The sequence below is a fragment of the Pteropus medius genome, unplaced genomic scaffold, assembly GCF_902729225.1.
Source record: "Pteropus medius unplaced genomic scaffold, Ma_sr-lr_union100, whole genome shotgun sequence".
Classification (NCBI taxonomy): Eukaryota; Metazoa; Chordata; class Mammalia; order Chiroptera; family Pteropodidae; genus Pteropus; species Pteropus medius.
Genome location: NW_024342467.1, coordinates 6,105,269 through 6,130,241, shown reverse-complemented (window position 1 = coordinate 6,130,241; position 24,973 = coordinate 6,105,269). Strand labels below are relative to the sequence as shown.

The 24,973-nt window shown below is 34.0% G+C and overlaps 1 protein-coding gene and 1 pseudogene across 3 annotated transcripts in view; one reads left to right on the top strand and one right to left on the bottom strand.

Moving 5' to 3' along the window:
* The window catches only part of CRPPA (CDP-L-ribitol pyrophosphorylase A), a 228,728-nt gene that overhangs the window by 92,517 nt on the left and 111,238 nt on the right, over nucleotides 1–24,973 (top strand). For all 3 annotated transcript variants that reach the window (XM_039862441.1, XM_039862440.1, XM_039862439.1), the window contains one exon: nucleotides 5,508–5,605. In XM_039862441.1, coding sequence (XP_039718375.1) covers nucleotides 5,508–5,605 — 98 coding nt within the window. The remainder of the gene's footprint in view (nucleotides 1–5,507; nucleotides 5,606–24,973) is intronic.
* LOC120602574 (uncharacterized) lies at nucleotides 18,678–18,796 on the bottom strand (annotated as a pseudogene).

Below are 24,973 nucleotides of genomic sequence, written 5' to 3'. Positions count from 1 at the left end.
AGATGTGGAGTATTGTAGTTTCAAAAAAGTATCCCCGGTGGTTTTGTTACCTCTCTACATTTTTCTTCTCTGACTCCCAATCCCCACCAAATTACATCTATATATCTATGTACAAAATACAAAATGTACCCATCTTGCCTATAGTTATTAAAGCAGATGATGCTTGAGGTGGACTTTATTGGAGAATTAGGGAAGGACATAAAATGGCCCTGCAGACAGGGAGAACATGTACATTAGTCCAAAGAAATGTAGATGGTATGCTCTGGCTGAAAAATAAGTTATGAGGCTCAAGGAGTTGTATGTAATTATATATTTCTTTGTATGGAATATAAGGATGTGAGAATCCTATGATTAGTACTTGGGCACTATTTGTTACTTTTGAAGAATGCTTACAGTTTATTTGCCAGTGTATTAGTCAGGGTTTTTCACAGACACAGAACAAATAGGACACACACCCAGACACACAGGAATTGCCTTAGGTGATTATGGATTATAGAGGCAGGCAAGTCCAAAATCTGCAAAACCAATGTCCAGTTCAAGTATAAAGGCCCGCAGGCTGTTGTAGAACCAGGAAGAATCAATGTTTTAGTTAAGAAGAATTCTCTTTGACTTGGGAGAAGGTCAACCTTTTGTTTACTTCAAGTCTTTAACTGATTGGATAAGGCCCACCACTTTAGGGATGGCAATCTACTTTATTAGTCTGGCCATTTAAGTGTCTCTAAAATTAAATGTCCATTTAATCTCATCTAGAAATACCTTCTTAGACACACTCAAATTTTATGTTTGGTCAGGTATCAGGGCACCCTATGGCTCTATCAAGTGGACATATAAAATTAATCACAACCAACAAAGTAAAATCAAGTTTTGTATTATTTATTTTTGGTATAATTATTAATGACAATAGTTCTCCTTCATCAGCAGTTTCAGTTACCCACAGTTAACTGTGGTCTGAAATTATTAAGTGGAAAATTGCAGAAATAAACAATTCATAAGTTTTATGTTGTATTCCATTCTGATTAATGTGATGAAATCTCTTGCTGTCTCATTTTGTCTCGCCAGGGACATGAATTATCTCTTTGTCTAGGGTATCCATGCTGTGTATGCTACTATCTTCCTGTTAGTCACTTAGTAGCCATCTCAGTTATCAGACCAGTTTTCAGAGAGACCTTATTCACATAACTTTTATTACAATATATTGTTATAGTTGTTCTATTTATTATTTTATTATTATTATTATTATTATTATTATTATTATTAGTTATTGTTGTAAATCTCTTACAGTGCTTAATTTATAAATGAAATTTTATGGGTGTGTATGTATAGGATAAAAACAGTACATATAGGTTGCAGTTCTATGTGTGGTTAAGGCATCCACTGGGGTCTTAGAATGTATCCCCAGCAGATAAGGGGGAACTCTTGTATTGGCAATTGTACACAATACCTTGACCATTTAAAAGGTGGTTAAGGTATTGTATAAAAGGATCATGCATGGGGATGAGGTATTAACTGAAAAATGTGTACTTATTAATACTTACAGCTTTTAATACTAACTTGTAGACTTATTCCATTTTGAATTTTCTCTCTGTTAAGTCACACTGAGCTGTGTGACACTCAGATGCTGTATATAACTGAAGTTATTCAATTTAAATTAGTACATGTTAAAAATAATTTTGGGGAGATATACCCTAATGGTTTAGTTATCAAAATATTTCATAATGTGCCACAAATGTCCTTTTAGGAAAATTTTAAAAACCTATTTTAAAAAGAGAAGGTAGTGTGAAAACTAAAACTCAGAGTCAGGTATGATTTAATGTTAATTTTAGTATTTTTCTAATTTATCCTTAAGTCTTTTCTGGGGAGAGAACAAAGACTAGATTCTTGTGTTAGAATTTTTTTTGATTCTGGGAAGTAACATGGTTTTGTGGTTCTCCTCAGTGCTTTTGTTTTGTTTATTTTAACCTCTAAAAGTTTCTAAGACATGCTTTATTAATAGTTAGAACAGCAGATTAAGAATTCTAAAGGCTCCTATTTTTGTTTTGATTTCATCATTAACCTCAAGGAAGTTGTTAAACACTTTGCTTTGAGAAATAATAAAGATTAATCATATTATGCTTGGAAGGAGTTTTGTACTTCATGAAAAAAAAAAGACTTTTAAATGCTATATATATTTTTCTTTTCTTTGTGAATTGGGGGATAATAGAATAACTGGTGAATTGAGGTTCAGTTTATTTGAGCCCTGTTCCTATAGCTACATGCTTTTTTATTTTGGTCTTCCATCGGATGGAACAAGTACAATCATTGCTATTGTCTTTTTTTGATGAAGATCTTAAGTGCATTAACATTCCCAGTTAAGATTGTCAGTGCATGTTCATGTAATTATTAATAGAAATCACGTAAAATTCTTTAACTTAGATTTAATGTGCAAACTGAGAAATGAACAATACAAACTAGAAGATATCCATTTTAGTTTTAAAGGAATTCATGGATGAAAACATAGGATTGTTTATTACTCAAGATGTATATTCCATTATTACACATAACTATGTATGTTTGGTAAAACCGAAATTTGGAAAGAAAGTTTGTTTAGTAGGACAAAGTGATATAGATTATTTACCAAACTCTGAAATATTAAGACCACAGGGATAGTTTGAAGTTAGAAATGTATTCTATTTTGAGTAGACAAAAGGAATCTTAATTTATATTCTTATTGAATATATAGGACCAAAGCAACAAAAACAGTTATTTTTTTAACATTTATTGGGGATTTACTTGTATCAGGTACTCTACATAACTTTACACATACATACTAACTCATTTAATCCTCATTAAAATCTCACAGTTAAGCATCTTTACAGTTCCCATGTAACAGGAAACATTTTAAAAATCCCATAATGTAAGATCTTTTATTATTCTCATATACTTTTTTATGCTTTTTCTATTTAATTTTATAATTTTGTGTGTGTATTTGAAAATATAACTGTCTCAGTTTTTGCTAGGACATTGCAAAGTTCAAATTTCTCTACACATTTAATTTTACAATGCACGTGTTGTATTAACTTAATTTTCAGACCACTGCTTGTGTGCTAGTTATCTTGGGATCTAAAACTTTTGTGACAATACAATATTCAAGACAGCATAGAACCTACATGATCTGGTTTCACCAAGTGTCCTACTTTATAGTTCACTACTGAATTATTCCATGGCTTTCGAGTACTTATCTTGTCTTCTGCCTCACTAAGTTTATGCCCATAGTCTCCCTACCTCAATACATTAAAAATATTTTTCATCTTATCTCCCTTAATTACTTTCAAAGCCCCACTTCAGTTCCTCAGCAAAATCTATTAATCTTTCAAGAGTGAGACCCGACCTCATTTTTATTATAAAGATTTATCTGATATGTCAATCAGTTTGTATCTCTCAGAACAGTGATATGGAACATCAATGTGGAACATCATTGTTCTGAGAGATACAAACTGATTGACATATGTGGAACATCATTGTTCTGAGAGATACAAACTGATTGACATACTATCTGGATCATCCATTTCTCTTCTAAATTATGTTTTAATTTTATTAGGATCATGTTACTTAGAATTAAAAACATTTTAAAATTGGTAGGAACTTTACAGACGAGTAAACCGAGTCCTAAGGAAATGAAATAATTTTGATGTAGCTAAGTGTAGCAGATCTGTGTCCAGAATAGAAGTATCCTGTCAATTCATTTGAATTACTATATTTATGTATAGTTTTCTTTTTTCATGTCTTATTTTTACAGAGAATAATGTATTATAATTTATTAATCAAGCATTTTCTAGTTATTTTTTACCAATCCTCTTCATACAACATTATTTCAATAAAATCAATGTTTTCAAATAAAAATTAAAGAATTTTTGTAATAGTTGATTACTTATATGGAGATTCAGAAAACTAACGACAGTAAGGGTCAAAATTTCTTATTTTCCTTTATCATTCTTGTTGGATAATCTTGCCCTTAGGAGTAGAAACATATGTCAGAATAACCTATGAGAACATTGCATGAGTACAGAGCACACTGACTAAAATTTTCAGTAACAGAAGTATTACATGTCACATCTATATATATTTAATTTTCTTGAATTGTGGGGTACAAGAAAGTAAGAATACATTATGTTTCTTTACAGAAATGATTACGAGGTAGGCAGCATGATAGAAAAGATACAAGCTTTGGAAAGATCTGTATTTTAACATCCTTGTGAATAAAAACAGGAATTATAATGTTTAGGTAATAAGACATTTATTTTGAGGCATTAAATGGAATAATGACTATGAAGGCTTTAGGGCCTTTTATATGCAAATGCTTGATATTCAATAAATGTCTTTTTCCTCTCCTCATTTTAGTGCTGTAGAATAACTGTATTTGTAAGCCTAATTTCTTTGGATTTGAATCCTTTTTCTACTACTCATAACGTTATAATATTGGGCAAGTTTCTTCATTTCTCTGGTCAAGTTTTTGAATCTGTTATATAGATTGTTTTGCATGGTCATCATGAGGATGACATTAATATAGCACGTAGCTCTTGGTAAGTGGGAGGTAGTTAGTAATAGTACTATTAACTGGTGTTATTTTAAATGGTCTGTCCTCCTCAGCTTTGCTTGGAAGAATCATTAACTATTGCTAGATCAATTTTTTTTTTAAAGCATTTTATAAAGAGTCACCCATAAAAGAAGCAGCTGAGTCAAATGTTAATCAAACTAACTTTTCATTTGAGATTCCTATTTAAAATTACATTTTTTTCCCTTATCTATGACATAATACCATACACCGTCTTCTTAGCTGGCAGCAATTAGCCATTTCTTAGTACTTCAGATCTGTCTACTGTAGAGAAGGACTGCACATCTTTTGGGAAAGGACACAAAGGTGAATATTACTATGTCATATCACTTATGTTTTTAAATCAAATCATGTCAAATAAGCCTTCCAAATTTGAAGACAATCCATTTGGCTATTTTTACTTGTAATAGTTAAACAGGCAGGAACTTAATTGTATTGAATTGACTGAACATAGAGATGCCAAGGAAAACGCTGTACTTAACCAGGACACCAGGTGGCACAATGAGCTGCACACAGAAGACTGTCTTAAAAGGAGATCTTCCTGGGAGATGGGATTTTATCAGATTCTGGGACGCTCCTTATAAACATGGAAGGATCGAATGGGCAAACTAAATAGCTATCACCTCCATTTATACCCTTTCAAATGTATCCTAGGATCTCTTCTTTCTGTCGCTTTACACATGTCCTAGTTAGCTACCTACAAAGTGTAAAATGCATAGATTTATGAATTTGGGATTAAAAGAGTCAAAGACATCTCAGTGTGTAGTCCAAGTCACTCTACTTGGTCTAAAGCTAAAACCTCCCTATTTTTCAATAGTTATGAACTGCAAGTAAGCATAGGTTTTGGCATACTAGACTAGGGCTTTGTTCCATTTTCTGTTTGAAACTTAAATTGTTTTTAAATTTTTTATCTCAGAAAGAATTTCAGAACAGATTTGCATAGTTATGGACACAGAAGAAGATGAAGAACATGTAGGTCATCATTTTGAAGAGATGCTAAAAAATGAATTAAATGTAAGTATTCAGATATTGAGTTTCATGATGTTGAAGAGGTGAATGTTCATTTTATTTTATTTCCCCCTTATTCTCTGAACTGATCAACTTTCTGGGTAAACTTATCTAATATTAGGACTAAGGAAATGGACAAAGTAGTAATAAGTGCGAGGAGGTCCATATTTACAACTTTTACCAGCAAGTACTTCTATTATGGATTTTTATGACAACTTTGTGTTTTGAAATGTTTAGTTTGCCAAGCTGATTTTATTAAATTTAGTTTCTTTGTTTTCATTAATATGTATAACCACTAATCAGAGCTTATGATGAACATGCAATGACTTTTTAACAATATACAAAATAAAATGATAGTTAAAAGCCAAAGGAAAAGGTTCATTTTAGTTAGCTAATTTATCATGCTAGCAATGTTGGAAAGAGAACAGGCTCTGTTATCAGACTGCTTTTGCTCAAAAGTCAGCTTTATTGCCTAATTTCCTTATCTTAAATTGAAAATGTTAATAACATCTACATTGTAAATTTTGGGGGAAGGTTGAATAAGATAAATATATTCTAAATGCTTAGAAGTGCATCTGCCTTGTAGTAAGTTTCCAATGAACAGGGACTATAATAATCAGTTTCGAAGATGAGTTGAGACAGAGGCATGGCAGTATTAACTAGCAGATACTACTAGTTCCCAAACTTCAGTCCTGGAATCTTAGTTTTTAACAAGCCACCCCCGTGGGGTTTTGATGGCAGTCAGTGCTAAATTCTACCAGTAGCCTTTAGAGCAACAGCTCAAAGCTGAGAAGAATATAAGAGCTATCTCAGCTGTCTTTTAGGCATAAAGGTTCAACTACAATTTCCTTCTCTGTGTTGCTTTTATCCATTGACTTCGTGGGCATTCCTCCTCCATCCTTGGAAATTTTAGCATGTGTTCTATACTTTCTATTTTCAGTCCACTTGTTCAGAATCTCTTCCTAAGTTCTGTGCCCCAATTTCACTGCTGCATCTTGCAGAATATTTAAAGGTAGGTAACTTCCCATTGCCTGACCCATTGAAGCACCCTTTTGCCTCAGAAATAGTCAATTTACTCTTGGATAATCTCATTCATTCTTTAGCCAATTAATGTAAAAGCCAGTAAGATGGGACCTGAAAGAATAGTATTGGGATTCTGGCTATCAACCAACCCTGAGTTTAGAGAGTTGGGTTTTTCTATAACTGTTGAGTTCCTAGCTGTTGGAATCTGTGTGACTCATTCCTTGATTGGTCTTTCTAGTGTTAGACCCTGCAAGGAGTCTTTTGGTTATAATTATTATAATACTCACTTTTTGTAGCTGCTTTTCCTGTATATTGTTTAGGGATGAAATGACATGGGATTTAGGAATATACATGGGTACATTTCTGGCCTTGTGTGATTTATCATCCTGGCCTCTCAGGTTCATATTCTTCTCACTGCCAGTGAACTTCATTTTTAGTGTACTTCATCTACTTACGCATTGGGTCCAGTCTGGATATTGCCATCATATTAACTGTATCGAAAAATAAATACTAAGGCTATTTCTCAACTTCTGACTACCATATTTTGTCATTCCATATCTTTTACTAAATTACTCCTACTGCACATATTTCAAATTTACAGGAAACTCCGGGCCTCCTATTTTTTCTGTTCTTTCAGCTACGTTTTGTTTTATACCATTCCTTACCTAGTTTAGAATCCATAATCTGTCACTTCAGTGGATCATGGGTCTTCTATCAATATCTCAATTCTCTTGTCCTTTGAATGCACCCACTTGGTAAAACTCCGTCCATGTATTAATTTTAACTTTTCACTTCTCTAAGCCTTTACTCAATCTTAATACTTCTGAGGAAAATTATATAGCCGTGCAGATTGTTGATGTTAAAAAACACTGGTCTCTATTTTCCAGTGGGCACTGAATGTTTTAAAGCAACCATGCCACGGTTCTATAGTCAGCTCTTCATTCTCTGCAGTGAATATTTTAAACCTCCTCAAATGTCTGACCTGGATTTTGTTAACCTCTGCTCTACTGGCATTTGGTTTAGATGATATTTTGTTGTGAGGGCCTTCCCTGTGCATTTACAGTGTTTAGCAATATCCCTGGCCTCTACCGACTAGATGCCAGTATTACCCTCAGCCCGTAGCTGTACCAACCCCAAATTTTCCAGACATTGCTAAATGTACCTGGAGAGGGGCAAAATAACCCTTTAGTAGAGAACCACTGGTCTCACTCTACCATCTTTTCCTCCACTTTTAGGTATAATCTTGTCTTCACCTTCAGAGTGGAATTATACACTCGCATATGGGGACATCCTTATCTTCCTGGCACTAAACCTCTAAAGAATCTTGGGTCTGTAGCCATCCTCTCAGTAAGGCTGTTTATGCTCTCCCAGGCTCTGGTCGCCCCCTCCCTGCCCCGGTCCCCCCTCCCCCCCCACTTCTCTCCCCCACTCCCATAAACTTTACAACATATTCCAGTTCCTTCCATTAATTAAAATGAAACAAACAAACATTTCTCTCTTAACCAAGGTTACCCTGAAGCCAAATTTCTTTAGAATAATTTATCTTCTCATTCCTCAGCCCATCGCCATCTGACTGCTACCGTAAGCTTCTATAGGAACTGCTCTCAGAGAATTTTCAGTGGCCTCCCTGCACACAATCCACAAGGCATTTATTGGTCTTTACCTTGATTTATTGTAGGACTTGACTCTCTTATCTAATACTTTCTTCTAGAGGAAATGTCATCCTGTGGATTTTGTAACATCTTATTTTTCTGATCCTTCTTTGCATTCTTGGCTTCTTAGTTTCTTTTGAAGGATTCTGTTTATAATTTTTAAATTTCTGTACATCAGTTGAGTGGAATTTTCTAGGAAACCATGCTGATGGCTGTATATATCCTGTTTGCTATAGACAAAATTATTCTCTAGCTCTTTGTTTAATTCTATAAATTCAGTAAAAAATTCCTTAGACTACCAAACTTAAATGTCAGCAATATTTCACACTCACAAATTCTCATTCCAGCCAATCCTATCCTCCTCTATCAGCTAAGGTTTCAGTATCTGAAAATGTGTGTCATTTGCCTAGTTCCCTCAACCTGGTATAATCTTTGACTCATTCTGTGTCTCATTCCCAAAGTAAATCAAATTCCAAAACAATTGAGTTCTCCCCCTCAATATCCCTCAGACGTCTCCCTTTCTTGTCCTCATCACTACTGCCACTGTCCTAGCTCTTGTCTGGATTATCACAGCAATCTGATAATTGGCCTCTAGCCTCCAGTCTTGCCCGTCTCACATTCACTTTTCACATGGCTGTTAGAATGATGGTTATAAATTGTATATTTTACCACGTCATTCTCCACATATATCTGTTTCTTGGCTTTCCATTGCTCCCGAATTAATACAAACATTCCTTGCCATGTCTTTTAAGATCTCTCACATTACTAATACTGCTAATAAAAATAGCAAAAACAGCAATAATGACAGCCACCAATTTTCCGCACCTATTTTGTGCTAGGTATCATACCATATGCTCTAAATCTTCTGAAATAATTACTAGCATCATTATTTCCCAAGTGAGAGAACTGAGGCACAGGGAGGATGTCTAAACTGTCCCTATGAAGTGGCAGAACAGGAACATGGAGATGCACTTGCATTCCTGTGATATCAAAATCTTCCCTCTTAATTGGTACCCACACCAGATAACCCTGCACATTCCACATTGTTTACTCTTCAGGCCAGCTCCACTTCTTTCAATTTCGTAAATTCAATATTACTTTTATACCTCCAGAGCCTTCGCCTAGGATGCCATTTTCCCTCGGGAGCTTTTCCTGCCTACCCTTTTCCTATAGTCTTATTTATGTACCCTTCTATTATGTTCTATGAGACACTCTCCAACTGCATTTGAGTTCTGATGCAGCATTAATACAGCGGGGACATTTGTCGAAAGTTGAATAGATAAACAGATGCATAAATGATCATGACTTGTTATTACAGAGTTGAATATTATATATTGTACTATGTTTGCTGCATAACCAATTATCTCAAAATTTAGTGACTGTAAATAATACATATATTAGCTCATATTTTGTGTGGCTCAGGCATCTAGACATAGCTTAACTGGGTTCCTTTGGCCAAGGTTTTTCATTTGGTTACAATGAAGTTATCATTATAGGCTGGAACTGTAGTCTTATCTGAAGACTTGATGTGCAAATGGATTCTGGACCCAAATTTAAATGTGTGATTGTTGGCAGGCCTCAGTCCCCTACCATGTTGACCTCTCCATATTGCTGTCTCACAACATGGCATTTAGGATGGGAGGCACAGTAATTCTGTAACCTAATCTTAGAAGTGACATCCCATCACTTCTGTCATATTCTATTCATTTGAAGCAAGTCATTATTTTCAACCCAAATTCAAGAGGAGGGAATTATACGAGGTTGTGAATTATTGGAAAGTATAGGAATCATTAGGGGGTCTATTATAGAGGTTGCCTACCACAAACTTATACCTGTTACTAAGTTGAAAAAGAAAATGCCCACTGACATGGCCATCCTAGATTTCTGTGGCATGTGAGGCAGTACCGTATATGTCTGTCTTCTCTGAATATCAAAAATTTGCCTTATTGTACCCAAGATTTCCCTTAGTGAAATCATCATCCATGTGAACTGTAATTCTTTAGTCCTTGAGCCTACTGGAAATTCTATATGAAAAATGCCAGAGTTGATCAGAAAAATCTGAATCATTTTGGAATCAGTGACAGGCAAGAGGAGCTATCTAGCCAAACCTAATGGTGTGAGGACATACTCTCACCAAGGAATGAGTATAATGTCCAGAATAAAATGCAATTCTATCCCATATAAACCATCCTAGAAAATTTTCACATTCCAACAGATAAAAGAATGACTAATTTTTTAAAGATTTTTTTTAGTATTTTGAAATCATTCAGAATAGTACTTTTGAATGGTTATGCCACTAACTGAATACACAAAATCATTTGCATTATTTTTCTGATTTTATTTTTAGGCACTGCTTTTTTTTTAAAAAAAAATAAATGTTTTCTAATTAGGTATGAAATTTTGTTGTGTCAAAATGAAATCTACAAAGCAAATTGTGTTCAAAGAAGTATAACTTTTATCCCTGCCTTCTGTATCCTGTTGCCTTTCTCTTTTATAAATAACCAGTTTTTCAAAATTTTAAGGTTTATTTATTCTAGTTTTTGTATCTATATGATATATATCTCCTGACATTTATTAAGGTTTCTTCCTCCCTCCCCTTTGAGCACTACCTTCATATTAATATTGTTATAAAATACCTTTGTATTTTATTTATTAACCTTAATATTTTGATTATTACATAATGGTTCTCTATTCTGGGCAACATTGATATTAAGTAATGTCTTCTTCCTCCTACTTTCCCTTTTTCAGTATCTAATTTAAATTAATATATTTTTATATTTGCAGTCAATACTTACATTTTATATACTCTCCCATTCATGTGTTATTATATACTGTTATTTATTCTTCAAAACCATTATTTATTCCTTCTTTTGTAAGTAAATATATGTTTAATGTTCACCATGAAGCAATATATGATATCTTGCAAATCATTTTGGTTCTCTGAAACTAATCCTCTGATAGATTTCCTAGGGAGAGCTCCTGGATGCAGTATTCTCAAGTTCTTGCATAGGAATAAAATTTTTCTGTGGATGAATACCTACAGATTTATTTAGCTAGATAAAAAAAATTTTGCTTCAAAAAATTTTTCTTGAGAATTTTAAATATGCCTCTCCATTGTCTTCTATCATAAAGCGTTTAGATCAAGTGCGATGAAAATCTGATTTCCTTTGTCTTATAAATGACTTGGTCTCTCCTCAATGCCCAAGGACATATTTTTTCCTTGAAAAGTTATTTTTACTAGAATTTTCTCAGTATTGGCCATTTTGGGTTAATATTCCTGTGTACACAGAGTTTTTATTGTGTGTATAAAATTTCACATCTTTTATTTCATTAAACTTTTTATGGCATTATTGTTTTTAGTATTTCCTGTTTTCTTTTTCAAAGGTTTCTATTTCATGAAGGTTATATATTCCTTGCCCATTTTTATAGCTAGTACTTTCTCTTGGGTTTCTTAAATATCTTTTGATTTAAAAAATTTCATACTTCCAATCTTAAATTTCTCTTTAGGCATTATATATTATATTTATTCAATTTTGTATTCTTTCTAATTTACTCTTCATTTCTGAAACATTATTTTTTCAATTCTCTTGTTCTAATCAATTTCTGATTTATTCCAATTCTTACTTTTATAGTTCTATCATTTCTTAATTCTTTTAGCTTATTAGTAAATGTTGAGTTGCCATTTTCATCTGTTTTGTGATCATATCTTTCCAATGTGCATGTATTGCCGATAGGGACATTATGTTGTCCCTATTATTTTGCTCCTTACCCCCTTTTATTTCATATATTAAATTTATATGAGATTTCTCGAGATCCTCTCAATGTTCTCCCTTTTAAGTAAGAGAATTTTATCTATTTTTAGGAGGAAGGAGTGGATCATAATAATTTTTTGGCTTAATGGCATAATGCTCCTTTTTCAGTTGTTTTCAGGAACAAATGGAAAGAGACGGTCATGTTCTTTCTGAGCTTCTGCCTCTGTTGCCCTCCTACTTTACCTGGGTCTTCTCTTTCTTCATTCATAGTGCACCTCTCTTTGTCAACCTAGACTTCTTCTCAGGCTGGTGCTTTGATCTGTGCTTGCCTTTATTAGCTGTGAGTGTTCTTTACTCCCAGACAGACTCCCAGATATCCCAGCAGAATGATATGTGGCTTTATGTGGCTCCTTTATTTTCACCCTTTGAATTGGAACCTACAAAGATGTCTCCTCTATTCTGCTACTATTTCCAGAATGGCCTGATAAGCTACCCAGAGATGAGTGTGTGTGTGTGTGTGTGCATGTGTGTGTGTGGATGTGGTGTGTGTGTGTGTGTGTTTGTGTGTATGTGTTGGCTCCTTTTTTTACTCTACTTTCTCCTGCACTGTTTCTTAAACTGTGTGGCTCTTTATAGTTGCTGGCAGTTTAACCCTACCCACAAATATTGGTTCTGTGGTAGATGTTATCTTTAGGTTTTTGGTTTTTGAAATCCTTCTTGTATACAGATATTCAAAAGAAAAAAAAATACCACTGTTTCTCAATTGCCTCTTAATTGTAATATCTGCCTTTGAGGAAATATATTATTATTATTATTATTTTTAAGTAGGAGATGATGTAGAACTTCTAAAACTGTGATTTGTGTGTCCTGCTAATTTAGAGAATCTCAGTTCACCTCGGAAAGGGAGTTATCATTCATTTCTGCTAAATCTATTATGGCTTCTAAACTTGCCTAAAAACTATTAAACCATACTAGGACTTATCAGAACATTTTCTCTCAAACAGCCACAATGCCGGCAATTTTGGAGTTCTTTCTATGGGCCAGAGACAGTGCTATGTACCTTAATCTTTTAAAATAACATGACATGACTTTCCCCTTCATTTTATAAATAGAAATAGGGAATTCTTGTGGTTTCATGGTTTGCCTAAGATCATATAACTCATGAGTGCAGGTGCTAGTTGATTCATTATGATTTCTACTACTTAATAGCCTTCTAAGGAAAGGTGAAATAAAAGAAATAAAAGACAGATTTTAAAATTTGACAGAGGGCTTATACCTAAGGTCAGAAAGAAGTCCCCTTCGAAAAGAAATTATCTAGTTTTATATAATTTTTCTCTCTCCTTATAAGGGCAGCTTTATCTGGTGGCATTTTTCAGCCCATGACTTACAAACACAAAATGTCAAGTATTCCAACATTTTTACCTCTCCGAGTTTTTGTCTCACTTTGAAAAGAACATTTAAAAAGGATGAAGTCACCTATTGAAACCCTGGCACCTGTAGGGCAGATCAGTGTGGGTGTGCAGCTGCTCCGCACACAATGGGAGAACTGTTTTACTGGCATGAAAAGAAAAAAAAAAATGGTTCCCATTGAAACTAAAGGAAGAGATTGGGTATACTTTGCTAGATAATTGAGATATACTTTAGAGGTGAACTGACTGTCTAAACTCTGACTCACCAAATACATGGAAGAGGTCGTTAACAACTAAAAAAAAGAGCTAACTGGGTAAGGGATAACCCCACACCTTTTATACACATGCACCTTTCTTAAATCTCATACTTACACTTAAATTTCAGGGCTTTATTATCAGGCTTGTTATAGTCCTTCTTTGATTTCTTAAGGAGTTTGAAGTATTTCATGGAACCTATTTGCTTTGGAGGTAGAGGTCTCCAGAGATACATTAGAGTAGCAGACAGTGGCTCCCCTTCTTCCCAACTCTCAACAAATGTTGAAGAATAGTTTATGCTGAAAGTTTACTGTGCTGAGAGTAGTAAGGAGTTCATACGAAGGAAGATGTGATCTGTTTTTCATTAGTTCCTTAATTCACTAATTTATTTACCAAATAATAAATGATTTAGTCACTAGATATAGGGAGCAAGTATTATTCTCCGTCCTCAAGGAACATACTGTTAAGTCAGGGATAAAACAGTAAAGAAATTAAAAAATATGTTTAATTTGTAATTTTCTAAGGAATAAGTAAACTGTGTGCTCATGTAAGAGAGCCCTGGAAAATGATTGAAATCGGGAGCGAAGGGAAGTGAGCTGCAGTCTCTTGGTGGATGTGCCATTCATTGAGTCTAAAGGGTAATCAGGAGTTACCTATTAAAAGAGAAATCCAACCAGAATGGTGTATGAAAGGCACATAAATATCATCATTCATGGTGGCTTAAATAAGACTTCTGTGGCTCAAGTGAAGTGATTGGGATTGAGATAGAGTGGCAGGAGGTGAGGACAGAGATGGGGACAGACCTAGATGCAGCCTTGTAAGCTATATTAAGCCTACTAAGGCTATTATTACCACCACCACCACTGCCGCTACTATTATATTTTGTCTTAAAAGCAAAACGAAGCAATAGAAGACTTTAGCTGGAAATGATGACATGATCTAATTTACATCTATAAAAATATTAGGTTGGCTGTTGTTTCTTAAAAGTAAAATTGTTTAGAGGAAGACATATAGTATTTAAATGTTTTCAGATATCATATTAACCCCTAAAAACACTTGTGTCTTCAACCCAGTTTTCATTCCTGTAATAAAATAAATAGAGCTTCTAAAGAATGCTGATCTATGTTCTGAACAAACATGGACTATAGGGGCTTTTCATGTATTTTGCTTATCCACGCCTTCCTGTTTCCTGGAGCACATGATTTAATTATTGTTTTGTGTAACCACAAATGACAAGCAGGATATGTCTGAAAATCATTTGTTTTCCTGGGTGTAAGGCATGCTTCGATTTTTTTCAAGGCTCTCTATGATACCTAGTTTATTTTTCCTAATGCCCTCAGGGTTATGTCCAGTGTATGGATGTCTGCCTTTTCTTACAGACTGAACTAAATTTGGCGTATGACATATTAGTCAAACAAAACATCAAAAATAGCAAATGAACTAAGAAGAAAAGCAGGAATAAAAGAAACAACAAATTAAGTCATAGCAGCATTGTAAGACTCATTCAAAATGGGGTTGTTTTATGCTTATTTTGACACATAACAAAATATTTTAGTTTAGAGATATAAGATTTTTATTTTTTGAAGCTGAACACTATGAAGTACAGTGTAATAACAAATCTCATTGTAAACACTCCTATTGGTCCCCTGATTCTGAACATCCCACCACAATTAATTCGGTTAGAATATGTGGTTTTGGTGTATGTACAGGACTGCAGAAACTAGCTGACGACCATCCAACTAAATTCATTGTGTTTGTTTGGGATGTTAGCCAGATTTCCTGATCAGTTTTCTAGAGGTAAAAAGAAGGTTCAAAATTCAAAAATATTGGACCACCTAGTAGCTTGGGATGGTATTAATTATGTCCATGCTGTATCTAATAAAATTAAGAGTTTATAATTATAATTGGTTGTCGTGATTTTAGAGTATGGTTATTAATGAGAGAGTAAGTATAATCTTCCTTAAATGCCACTTCCTCTACTTTTTCTTTACATACTTAATATATCTTCACCTTTTATATCTGTGTATATCTTTGAGACACAGAGACATATTGAAATATGACTTTTCCTTAAAGGAACCAGATGGTTAATTTGTGAAAATGATATTGCACATTGTCCACTTAGGAATGAGGGCTATGTTCACAAGTTCTAGACAACTGTTATACTGAGTTAAACAAGTAAACCAAAAGAATGGCCAACATCTAGCCTTGGGCATGTATTTGTCAAAGTCAGGTTTCTAATTTAGGAAATTAATTGATTTTACACACATGATAAATATGTTTAGAAGGAAAATCCTTATAAAAAGCTGAAAAAATTGTTCTTTGGCATGTAGATTATAGTTTTTAACCTTCAACAGCTGATTTTGATGTATGTATGTACTAATTTTCTTCCGCTATTAAAATTGAGACATAGTTTTAAAGCTTATTCTCTGTAATTTTACTTTATCTTATCGACTTTTTTTTGGTTCTGAATATAGGAAAAATAATGATGTTTTTAAAACATCATTTTATACTTATTAATTTGTTTCCTCTAATTATTGAGTTTGAAGTTGCATTTTATTTCAGCTGTTTGCATACAGTATAACTCTACTTTGTAACAACAAAAGGTAGGTTATTCTATTGTTTTGGGGGCTTTAACCAAATAATAACTCCAGAGCATTTGTTGTTCTGGGGAAACTGAACCAAATATATCCCTTTGAGATTGTGGTCAGGAAATTATCCATGGCATCTTGTTACATGAAAACTTATTTCCAAAGCCTATAAGAACTTGTCTGCTTAGGTTAAACATCTCCTTCTCTCTCTTGCTCTATCTATTGATACTATATAGCTTCAATGACTCTTTCCATGAAGTTGTCCCCATTTATATCGTTCTTGGAGTTCCTAAACTACTCACCGATAGTGGTGCCATTCTGCACATCTTATTTTTATTGTTATTTATTCTTATGTACACTTCTTTCACCATCTCTTTTATCACTGATCACTTGCACAGTGCTGATCCCTTGCACATATGGTGGGAGCCAGATAAATAGTTGTGGTTAATGGTGATAGGATGATGAATAAGAAAGCTTCTGAAAAACTTCTCCACCTGGACATCAGCCAAATGTTTCTAGAGATAAAGAGGTAGCTTCTGGGCATCCATCAATCATGTGAACAGTTGAGAAGCTTAGAACACAAAGTACACCCATGAAGTTCTAATTGATTTCCCAACCAGAAGAAAACTTTTCACAAACAGTGGGAAGAGAAGGGGAAATAGCAGATGTTGCAGAGATTAGATGAATTGGAGTTAGCAACAGTAAGTTTGTGACCAGCCGCTTTCTGTCAGGAAAAGAGAGAGAGAGAGACAGTGAGGGAAAAATCAGTTCTGCAGAGGGTATTACAATGGGATGAAGAAACAGGCCCATAAGCAATATTTTAATGTATTCTTTAGAATCTGTAATAAGAATCTACCTTGCTTTATTATCTAGAAATGTGCTACTTTAAAAATATCCTGAGGTATACACATGTTCACACACTTCTGAAATAAGTCACATGATCATGTTTTGTTATTTTTGCTCAGAATGTTAACTTATCTTTAATATTTCAAAAACATTTTGAACCTATAGGCTAATGATTAGTATTCAGTGGATTACTAATATGTAACTCATAATGGAAAGTTGTATGAGATGGAAAGTTTATACGTAAATGTAGCAATTATATATTTTTCTAGAGGAAAATACATTAATGAAAAATAGTTTTCTTACTGTGTAGGACTTGAAGAATTATAATGGCAATATTTGGATTGTACAAGTATTGGAGTGGTATTAAATATCCTTAATAGTTAATATAGTGCATAGTTTCTTTGTGATTACCTGTGAAAGGTTCTTCACTAAGCTATCATGCATGTTTATAGCTGATTTTAGTTTTCTTCTTGTTTATTTCCTAATTTAAAATTAGAGAATATAAAAACTAGGTAGCAGATAGAGGTTATTGAGCTGAGAATCTGTTTTAATGTATATCTCATCTCGCCATTTTGAACACACTTGTCGCATTTGTGGTATAATGTAATTAAAAAATTACTTTAAGACATTCATCAGATAAAATGCAATGTTAGCATTTACCTTATAAAAAGGATGACTACTTATATATGTTAAAGCCTTGAAGTTGTTAGAATTTTACTGTTTTGGGTGTTATTGATTCACGATTAAATTTTGAAGACAAAAAAGCTACAGCTCTTTCTCTAATCTAGAATTTTACAATAGCTATGCTATTGAAATTTTGATGAAGATAATTCTTTGTTCTGGAGCTGACCTGTGTGTGTGTGTGTGTGTGCGTGCGCGCGTGTGCGTGTGTGCGTGTGCAAGTATGTGTGCGCGTGTGTGTGTTATATGATGTTTAATAGCATCCCTGCCCTCTACGCAGTAGGTGCCAGCAGTACTTCTCCAACCTACTTGTGACAACTGAAAATGTCTCCTGACATTGCTGAATTTCTCCTAAGGACAAAGACGCCCTCAGTTAAGAACTGCTAATATAACCTATTTCATTTCATGCACACTCAAATTTTACAATTCCTTGGGGTTAAAGCTATGTGTATCATATTTGTAATTTCTAATGAATGCATAGCTAAAAGTATAAACCATAGTTTTTTGGTAGACTATTTAAATAATCTATAAAACTGATTGGAAACAGTATTGGTAGGATTCTAATTAGTAATTTCAAATTAAAGACATTTTGACTGGAATACAGTTTACTTGTACATACTTTATTTCAGGGTACATGTATGTGGAAAATAAGCTCTAATTATACTGATATATATCTGGGCAGTGTCTGTATTACTTAGAAAAAGATAAAATTTTATAAATATAAATTAGATTGTGTTATAAATTTGGCAAGAATTTGAGGGGAAAAAAGGTTGAAATGATGAATTTTTTTTTTTAGGCACGGCAACCTTTGGTTGATCTCACAGATTGCAAGGACCTTGTCCACTTACAATAACTTATTTTTTAATTTTTTATGCCTATAGCACCTGGTCTTCCTAGGTGATCTCCCATCCAAGTGCTAACCAGGCTCGATCCTGCTTAGCTTCCGAGATCAGATGGGATCTGGCTTGTTCAGGATTGCATGGCCATAGACAAAATGATGAATTCTTTCAGTCAATTATGTTTGCCATACTGATAGATTTAATAGATATGGGTAATTTATTTTAAATTATTTTAAAAGGCAGTAGCTTTGCTACCGTCAAGGTTAAAGTTATTCTGGTTGTTACACGGAGACACACTCAGTACACATATCGACTGAAAATGAAAAAGGACTTTTAGATTAACACGGGTTTGAATTATCTAACCTCTTGCTGCTTTAAAGTGTAATCCATGGGCCAGTTACAGCAATATCAACTGGAAGCTCGTTAGAAATGTGTATTCTTAGACCCCACTACCTATCTAATGGAGTAAAAATCTATATTTTTAACAAGATTCCCAGAGATTCTTATGCATATTGAAATTGGAGAAATGCAACTATAAACTTTATTTCCTCTCTCCAGTATGATCTAAGCTTCCTGAAGACAGAAATTTTGTCTAGTTCGTTGCTATAGTTTCAGTGTACAATCTAGTGTCTAGCTCAGAGCCCTCAATAAATATTTATTGGTTGAATGAATGAAACTAATCCATCGGTGTATAGGATACTCTCTTTGTGACTTTTATTTTAATTAAGACAGATAAGATTTGTTTATGTTAGCTTGCCAGTTCTCAACTTGTAAATGTTTTATGCATTACTAAGAAACATAAAGAGGTCATATTGCTTCACATACCTTTTTAACATATCATTCTGTCATTTACAGAATGACAACATGCATAATATTTACAAAATATGCCTGCCAAACATGATTTATGTGAGTTACTTCCAGTTCATTTTTCATTTACTACAATATTGCCCATTAGTTATTTGAAGTATAACATTTTGTAGTAAAACTCAATGGAAAAAATAAACTTGAGCAGATGTGCATTTGGTAGCTTTATTTTTGGTTTAGACACTGTCTAGTTTAGGATGTATAATTTGTATGATAAAATGGGAGCCTTGAATTTTTTGTGATAGTGCTTAGATTTGCTGAGATTAGGGCCTGTATTTCCCATTCTACAATCCTTGTAGTTTTGCATCAAAACAATAGTTGGCCTTCAAAGAGAATATTAACAGTGTGAGAGAGGGATGCACGAAAGGAGGGTTGTTTTAAAGGGGACATTACCATAATTATCACTCCTGCGACTATCACCAGCTGCTCGGCATATGGTGAACGCAGTGGTTCAGAACACTTTATTGTTTTCCAAGATCAAATCTGAGAATCCGAATTGGAGGACCTTTCTTAGTTACTTTCTTCCTTGTCCAGGACTCACAGAAATTATCTGAGTTGGGATTGTACATGGCAGCAATTAAGCTTTTTAGTACTCAAATGATTTCCTCCATGTGAAGTGTTTCTCCTAGCTGACTTTGGAACTTTGTAGCATCCATCACTCTCTGAGTGAAGATCTTGTGACTTCTGTGATGAGATAATAGTCACCTGGAGTAAACTGATACCCAGTGTACTTTAGAGGTAAGTATGTGGACCTGGGTGTTCAATAGGCCTTTGTCTGGGTGCACTTACTGGTGTGTGATCTGAGACAGGTTATTTCAACTTTAGTGCCTCGGCTTCCTTATCCATAACATGTGGATAATATATGCATAGGTGTGCTATATGATTTTAGTAAGATACTTGTTTAAAGTATTTAGCATAGATTATGACAAATAGTAGTAAAGCCTCAGTAAAAGCAAGGTATTAAATGCAAAGGGCGTAATGGAGAGATGTGGTGATGTATTAAAGGGTCATTTAAAAGCAGAAATTAAATGAAAGTGAGTGAAATAATAGTAGGAAACATTTCATATAGCACTGTGTGCAAGGGTGGTTATTAGTGCTTTACATATATTCAAGCAAACACAGATGAATGACATGAGAGCACTCACACTGGACTTCAGACTTTCTAGAACAGTGATTATTGGGGAAAGTCTATGGCCTCAAGAACAGAAGCACCGTCCAGTGCACCATGTAGCATTGCAAATGGATCTTCAAGGCTGAATGCTAGGCTCCAATCTTTGTGCAATGTGGCTTTTAGTTGCATAATTAAAGAATGATCAGCCCTTTTCTTGGTGTGATAAGGGACTAGGATTCAACACCAGTGCAACAAAGCAGAACCTTGATTCTAGTGTTATTCTGCCTGCCCAGCATTTAGGATTGGGAGAATATCAAAACTTTCTATGGTATGTCCAACAGGCTAGGACCTGAGTCTTGTGGTGGCAGGGTATGAAGTAGAAGGCCACTGATATGATCCACCAAATTAATGTTCATGTTTGGGGATCCATAGCTTATTTAACATGGCAGAATAGTAGTAACCTGATTCATTTATCACCTGAAAACTCTACCAAGATTCATTACCTAAAAGCTATAGAATTTTTCTCTGCAGCTTTCCAGGAATTCAATCTATAGGGAAGAATTCCTGGAAAAGTTAATTCTTAACTCTCACATATTAATTTAACTAATCTTCCTACCAATTTATGAGATATTTCTTTTACTGATGAGTAAACTGAGTCACAGGGCTTAATTAATATAGTCACAGCAAGTTTGTTGCAGAGCCAGATTTAAACCTAGGGAGCTTGGCTCCAGAGGCCATGTTATTACCTACAATAAGGAGCTTTAAAACTGAATTCTTAAAAAACATAAAAATAACAATAATACAGTAAATACACAGTGCTAAGTGGACAAAATCTCCACAAACGTCTAAAAATAATCATGAAGTAAATTTTAATTGGCAACTCAAAATTTGAAAATAGTGAATACTACCTAAAGGAGTATTTCAGATGAAGATTGCTAAAAATGATGATGGAGAGGCTCTGAGCCATAATTCTCTGGCTGAAGGTCCAGACACAGCACTGATGACAGGCCAGAGACAACTCCACTGATAAAGACAGTGACTGATGAGCTGACAGCCCAGTCTTAGCCTTCAGCCAGCAGCAGTCAAAACAGAAGATTCCTTTAAAAAATCTGGATTTGCAATATAGAAAAAACTCCTTCCCCCTAGTTTTATTCAGGTGTAGTTAACAAATAAGAATTGTACATATTTAAGGTATATAACTTGATGTTTTGAAGTAAATATATCACCACAGTCAGGCTAATTAACTTATCCATCACCTCATATAGTTACCATTTTCATACTTTTTTTTTTTTTAGTAAGAACACCTATGATCTACTTACTATCTTAGCAAATTTCAAATATACAATACAATGTTGTTCATTACAGTCACCATGCTGTACATTAGATCTCCAGAATGTATTCATCTTGCGTAACTGAAACTTGTACCCTTGGACCAATGGTCTCCCCATTTTCTCCACACCCCAGCCACAAGACTTTTAATTCTTAGTGTTGTTTACAGAGCAGAAAGTAAGGGCATCTCTCTCTCATTCCCTTGTTTATATCCAATTAGTGCCATTGTTTGAATGGGAAAGAGGTGAAAAATTGAGGGATTCAGGATCAGAGATGATTCAGCCAACATGTTCTGTCTGTAAAAAGAGAAACACATTTTTGAACCTGACTCATGGGACTGGAACCAAAGCCTTTTAGCCTTAGTTAAGCCTTAACTCTACTTGACATGGAAAACATTTTTTTGACAACCCGTTTCTCTTCCTAAGATCTATGCTTTAAATAGTATTTTGAATATGCACGTTTGTATTCAGCTAATAGTAAATCTTTTCTAAATTATTACTTGTTATGCTATAAGGAAATTATTTATTTATTTTGTATACTTTAATTGTACTGAACACATTAGAAGGTTGTTTTAAATGTTCTTTGAACCAAAATATTTATAGTACAAGGGGTCCTTCTAGCCAGCAGACTGCCCCACTTGCTGTGTTTGGGTATGGTAACATTAGTAGTGACAGCATACCGTGATGCCGGAGAGCTTATTCATAAACAACCTAATAGCATTGTCTAATGCAGTCTTTGTTTATTAAAGGTGTCAATGAGTCTATTGCTATATTTAGGTTAAAACTAAATTCCTTTTATTATGCATGGAAAATATTGTTTGTTTTCCATTTGGGAAGAAAGCAGTATGACCAAATAAAAGAATTACACTTAACTGGAAACAATTATTAAGAGTCTCAGTTTCAAGAAGGAAAAAAATACAATTTCATTTTATGTTTTTTAAGGGGTACAAAAATACCTTTAATGCCTTTTGTAAAAATATTGTGTATGCATTTCTGTTTTTGTAGGCATTAGTTGATGAGTGACTATCTTTAATTGGAGTTTTTAATTTATCACATAATAGCACATATATTTTAATAATAATAATTGACACTGTGGCTGGGCACTGTCCTTTCTATATATATCCTATTTTCTAAGAGCTTATGTTATATTTATTTATTGTTAATAATTGAGTTTAAGAAATATATATACACATATAGTTTAAGAAGTATACATATTTATAATATATATAAAGCTATATATATTAGCATTAATAAGGAAACAAGTATATTTTGAAGTCAATATGGACTGAAGCCATCACAGGCAACAATGAGCCCAGTGTTTGTGACAGTCGAGGAAAATGGTCTTAGAGTTTAAGAATATCTGTGAAGAGTGGAGTTAGATGGTTAAGATTTGAATAGACTATAAATAGATTATGGAGGACTTTAATAACAAATTCACAATCTTAGATTTACTCTAGTAGGAATTACACATTCTTATAATATATATGTATATGTAAAATTGCATATTCTTAATTGAAAAAAGTGAAATGAAGCTCTGTTTTAGGAATATTGATCTTAAAATACCCTTAATGTTTAGTGAATACCTTTTTTTTTAGAATGTATGATATGCAAGTGCTATATACTAAATGTATTCTCTCCCCCAATTCATACATTGAAATCCTTCTCCTAAAGTGATAGTATTAGGAAGTAGGGCCTTTTGGAGATGATAAGGCCATGGGGACGGAGCCCTCATGAATGGGATTGGTGCTGCTATAAGAGACCCCGGGGTGGGGAGCTTCCTTGCCTCTTCTGTCTGTGAGGACACAGCAAGAAGACCGCTGTCTTTGAACAAGAAAGTATGCCCTCACCAGACAGGAACTCTGTACCCTGCCTTGATCTTGGACTTCCCAGCCTCCAGAAATGGGGGAAAGAAATGTTTAAATCACCTAAACTATGGTATTTTGTTATAGCAACCCGAAGGGGCTAAGACAACAAGTAAAATACAGTAATTCCTTGAACTATTTAAAAATAATGGTGACAATCAGGAAAATATCATTTACAAAATCTCCCTCCTCCAGTGATTAAAAAAACCAGAAATAGTAAATCAAGCCAACAAAATTACTGACAACAGCCAATGTAGGTAAGAGACCCAACTTCATGTGTAAATTCCACAAGTAACAGTCAAGAAAAAAAACAGATGATGACCTGGCTCCTTATGTCTTTTAAACCCCATCCACGGAGCCTCAAGACATTGTTCTATGGCAAACGATGATTTATTAAATCCAGACCATTCTTATATTTTTAATTTAGAAAGAAGCAGATTGAGGGGCTGAAATGAAGGTCAAGGAAAAGTCAGACAAGATTCCTCAGTTCTCTGTGGAGGGGAAATCTATCAGTGCCTACCATTTTTAACTCTCCAATTGGTCAAACAAAACTAAACAAAACAATTAGAAAACTCTATAATTCATAAAATTCATAATATAAAATGATTCACATTCAAGTCAGATTTTAAAAATCTGAAAGAAACCTCAAGTCTATTTCTACCCCCTGAAATATTCTAATACCTTTTGGTTCTATAGAAGAGCTCAGTAAAAATCTGAATTCAAGAAGATTAAAAACTCAAGACGGCATTGCAAAGAATTAATAGAGTGTTTGAATAACTAAGGAAACAAAATTCAGACTAGAGCAACCCTATTATAGAACTAAGTAGTACGTTAGAAATAGAATACATCGAGTCAGGTTGTTACCGTAGGGTGAAACTTGAGATAATTACAGTGTATTCCAAGTAAAAATTAAATAATAAAGAGAATAGATGTGAATGATGATAAAGGCATCTAACATATGGATAATGTGTACAAATTAGTAGTTACAAAATAGTCATGGGGATGTAAAGTATAACATAAGGAATATAGTCAATAATATTGTAATAACTAAGTATGATGTCAAATGGGTACTAGACTTATTGGGGTGATCACTTTGTAAGTTATATAAATGTCTCATCACTATGTTGTACACCTGAAACATACAATATTGTATACCAACTGTAA